General features: G+C 37.6%; 1 protein-coding gene across 3 annotated transcripts in view; it reads left to right on the top strand.

The window, feature by feature from the left end:
• Nucleotides 1-2,872: 2,872 nt before the first annotated feature.
• ggctb (gamma-glutamylcyclotransferase b) overlaps nucleotides 2,873-4,286 on the top strand; it is an 8,061-nt gene continuing 6,647 nt past the window's right edge. Inside the window, exons 1-3 of one of the 3 annotated variants that reach the window (XM_015020316.1) lie at nucleotides 2,873-3,253; nucleotides 3,337-3,482; nucleotides 3,591-3,723. In XM_015020316.1, coding sequence (XP_014875802.1) covers nucleotides 3,107-3,253; nucleotides 3,337-3,482; nucleotides 3,591-3,723 — 426 coding nt within the window. In that variant the 5' untranslated portion in view covers nucleotides 2,873-3,106. The remainder of the gene's footprint in view (nucleotides 3,254-3,336; nucleotides 3,483-3,590; nucleotides 3,724-4,286) is intronic. The other 2 variants (XM_015020317.1, XM_015020315.1) reach the window with 2 other exon arrangements.

The raw sequence follows: 4,286 nt of genomic DNA, 5'->3' as shown, positions 1-4,286 counted from the left end.
TCCATATTGGTTTAACTACATAGAACTAGCTAACCCCTTTTAATATAGTCTCAGGTCATAAAAAATGATTTAAAACTATAGAGTACATCTCTCCTAATGTGGTTTTATGCCATAAAGTTTATGGCATAAACGATCCTAAAATTGTTACTTTTCTAAGTCTTAAAAAATAGAATGAAGATTTAAAATATGGCTGATCGCAGATTTTAAAGTAGTGAAAATTCATTAAATGAAGCGGAATATATTCAAACTGTTACGAATAACTTCAGCGCGTCAAAAATGACACCAAAACCAAACGTAACCTTACAGACTGATCTGGAAGAGTTGCACTTTGCCTCGGTTCAGCGCTAGCAGTACAGGACTCAGGTAATTTTAACAACCATTACGTCTTAATAGGTACAACAACGACGTTTTGCAAGTGGTTTGCTTATTTTTATGGTCATTTTTATCTGACACTATTTTCATTAGACGGTATTTTGAAAATGGGACAGATTCTTGCCAGTTCATTTTAACCTCTGCTGATGTCAAACACCGACCTTAAACAGCTTGTCTTGTGATGTCAGTTGTCACCTTAACTAGCCAAAACAAACCAGTCAGCTCATTCAACAGCCAGCGGTTCCATACCTGAAAGTGTCAGCACCTACAAATCATGCCTTCATTTCTTCAGCCTTTTCTGTGTCTTTTAACTGTCGTTATAGATCATAAATACATCAGTAAGAGAGCTTATCAAACTAAAAACCAACCCAACGTCTCCTCGAAGAATTGTTTTTTTACCTCCTTGTTGCTTTCCTTCTTCTTGGCGGATGGCAAACAACTTCATAGGTGCATACCGCCACCTACTGTACATGAGTATGTAACCCCATGATCTGCAGTTTTTTTTATCTTTATTGAGACACCGAATACAAAACAGTACATATGTGATATACTAATGACAACCACCAATGGGCTACAATCATTGAGACTACTCTACACAATAACATTAAACAAATACATTAAAAAGAGTGTAATGGATAGAGAACTATTTAAATTAAGTTATCTAAATTATTCAAATTTGTATATTTATTGTAAATTATTTAAAGGATGTTGCAGGTTGTTTAATGATATTTGTCTGTTTTGATTACCACTGTTGGTGATTTATGTTTTGTTTTGTTTAATTGTATTTGCACTTTAAGGTTTTTTTTTTTGTACCTCCCGGGCTGCCGTAGCCAAATTAGGGCAGGCCCTATAAAAGCTGGGAAATCACTGTATCAATGAATAACTTCAACAAACTGCCGGATGTGCTTGGCACTGCTGATGTTTAGCGTTCCCCGGTGAAAGCAGCGAGGTTCGTTTTATTTGTTGTTTGTGTTGTAAGTTTATGTTTATATTCTAATATTTGTATCTGTTTAGTTTTCACGGTGACTATGGTGACTGAGATGGGTGTGGTGACTCTTTGATGATCCACATCAAAGAAAATAAACAAGCCATGAAAATCACCCGTCGAGACTGCGCAAAATTTAATTCACGTGCTGGGGAGCTGCTACAAAGAGAGCACATAATGTGCATGTTTTAATTGCTTTAGAATAATTTTAAGTAAATAAACTTATTTTACTAATGGAAAAAAAAAAAAGGTTTTCAAATCCAATTTCACGAGTAGGATAACAGTTTCACTAATCCCAAGCAGGTTTCTATAATGTTTGATTAATAGATATAATAATTCTGTCCAGATATGACGTGTCTATATTGGTTTAACTACATAAAACTAGCTTACTCGCTATGTTTACTGGCTAACCCCTTTTAAGATAGTCTCAGGTCATAAAAAAATGATTTAAAACTATGGCCAACCCTGGTCCTCAAGGCACACTGTCCTACATGTTTCCCTGCTTTATTGTGCCTAATTCAATTGATTGCAGTTCAGCAAACGTCTCTTAATCAGTCATCGATTGAAATCAGCTGGACTGAAGCAAGGAAATGCAGTACCTAAAACATGCAAAGCAATGAGCCTTGAGGACCAGGGTTGGGAAACGCTTGCATTTGTCACAGCTCTACCTTGTTGCTAATACTTCGCCACCACCGTTGAACTAAAGGCACCATGGCAGGCAAGGTGTGAAACGCCTTGCCCAAGAACACAACGACAGAGGCGGATGGAGCGGGGATCAAACCAGCAACCCACTGGTTGTGGGGCAAACTTCTACCACCGATTATTATTTGAGAATGTCTTGTTAACCAACCCATATGTTTTCACCCATTCATATCCTGTTCACCCAAACCTATTCTTTTTATACGTGGAGTACTCCCAGTAATCCTTTAGTTAGTTTGCTGTTTTTTAAGGTTTTTTTTTCTTCACTGCTTTTCAGTTTTATGTGATAAGTTGTAGTTTTTACTCTCCTTGACTCTAATGGATTCGTATTAGTCTCTACTAAAATAGCACTGATGGAAGTGGTCTTAATTGCTCTACATACTCATAATGCCTTGCATTATAATCAACTAGCAATTTGTAATGTTGACTTTGCTGCTGCTCCATGTGCTTTACATCCATACTCGAATGTTGTCCATGAATGGTGAATCTCTGCATTTGCTCAGCCCGGTCTCAAGACTCTGTCTCTGCTCCACAGTGCTCTCTGTTCAGAGTGCCTTGATCTCAAATTCTACCAGCCCACTGCCAACCAGAACCCTCATGACTAAATTATTAATCATTAAATTGTAGTTTGAACTATTTCAGGTGTTGTTTGGAAATAATACCTCTAGTTTCAAGAAAATAATCTTTGTCACAGTGTGCAAACTGTAACAAATGAAGCTGTAAAATTAGCACTAATAGAAATATCATTTTATGCTCTTCATATTTTCTTTACAATAATATTTCTTAAGTATCAATGCTGATTTTGTGTGTGAGAATGTGTGTATGTTATGTTAAGCACGTGGTTCTGTGCTTTTGTCTGAACCCGTGTGGTAAACTACTTGTGAGTGAATAGTGCTCAGTGACACTGGGCAGGATTAGCACAGGAATAGTGTGGTGCTGCTGAAAGGCCAGTGCTTCAGTTATGTCATTGTGCTGTTCAGGCTCTCATTTCTACCAGCAGCTTCTCTAAACACACAGCTGGGGCTCAGCTAATTGCTCACTTTGTTTTTGATGACTCCTGTTTACAGGTCCTCACCTGATAAGAACATGGAGAATAACCAAACATTTCTGTACTTTGCATATGGTAGTAACCTTCTAAAGGAGCGTCTCCAGCTCAAGAATCCCTCTGCAACAGTGTACTGCGTGGCAAGGCTCAAGGTATAGTGCTAAAGAAGTACCATCAGCATCTAGCTACATATGCTGGAAATAAATCTGATCAATAACTTTCATGCCTTTTTTAGGATTATAAATTGGTGTTTGGCAACTCCAAAGGTCTAGCCAGTGACCGCTGGCATGGTGGTGTGGCCACCATAGAAGACAGCCCAGGGGACGAGGTGTGGGGTGTGGTGTGGCGGATGAGCATATCTGATCTAGAGTCACTAGACAAGTAAAACGTTATTTCATTTGCTTTGTTTTTCAATTTTGTCTGGACATGTTTGTATGCTTTCATATGAAACTTAAAAACATGTGCACTCTTGTGTGTGCACACATTCAGTCAAGAGAATGTGATGTTAGGTGCTTACCGACCTGTGGAATTATCAGTGAAGACAAAAGGTCAAGATATCAGCTGTCGGACCTACATAATGAACAGCTGTGTGTATGCCAGACCATCACCACAATATCTACAGGTAAGGTGTTTTTAAATCAATTTATGTTGGCTATCATGTAAATCCTGAAGGAGTTTCTATGCACTTTAATTCAGTGGAAGTTGTAATTTTAACTCATGAAAAAGAAAGTTGGCATTTAGGTTCAGTGTTAAAATTCATAATTTATTTATATTAACTGCCCAGCTTTCATTTGTTAGTTTGAGATTTGCTTATGAAAAGTTCAAAATCCTTGTCTTGTCTATTATTTCCTTATGACATTCAGTCTTGAGAGCATTCAGTCTTAGTTCATGAGATGAAATTGTCCTACAATATTCTTCCAGTACTTATATATAATTAACATATTTCAATTCAATCCCATCCCTTTTGGGTAACATTGTGACTACTAAAAACACAATTATGTTGTTCAATTGTCTCACCATTTCCAACTTTGGGATTGGTCACCGGCAGTGACGCGGTGAGGTTCATTGCCTACATTGCATACAACGCTGGGGGGCAAAAAAAACTAACCTTTTACATGTCATCCATAGCTGCGTTAACTCAGTGAAACTTAAAAATGTAGGTATTGATTTCGTGCTATGATCCAC

This window comes from Poecilia latipinna, unplaced genomic scaffold, assembly GCF_001443285.1.
Source record: "Poecilia latipinna isolate Pla-1442-1.1 unplaced genomic scaffold, P_latipinna-1.0 Scaffold2568, whole genome shotgun sequence".
Lineage (NCBI taxonomy): Eukaryota > Metazoa > Chordata > Actinopteri > Cyprinodontiformes > Poeciliidae > Poecilia > Poecilia latipinna.
The sequence above is the reverse complement of the archived record's forward strand: the minus strand, read 5'-3'. Positions and strand labels throughout refer to the sequence as shown.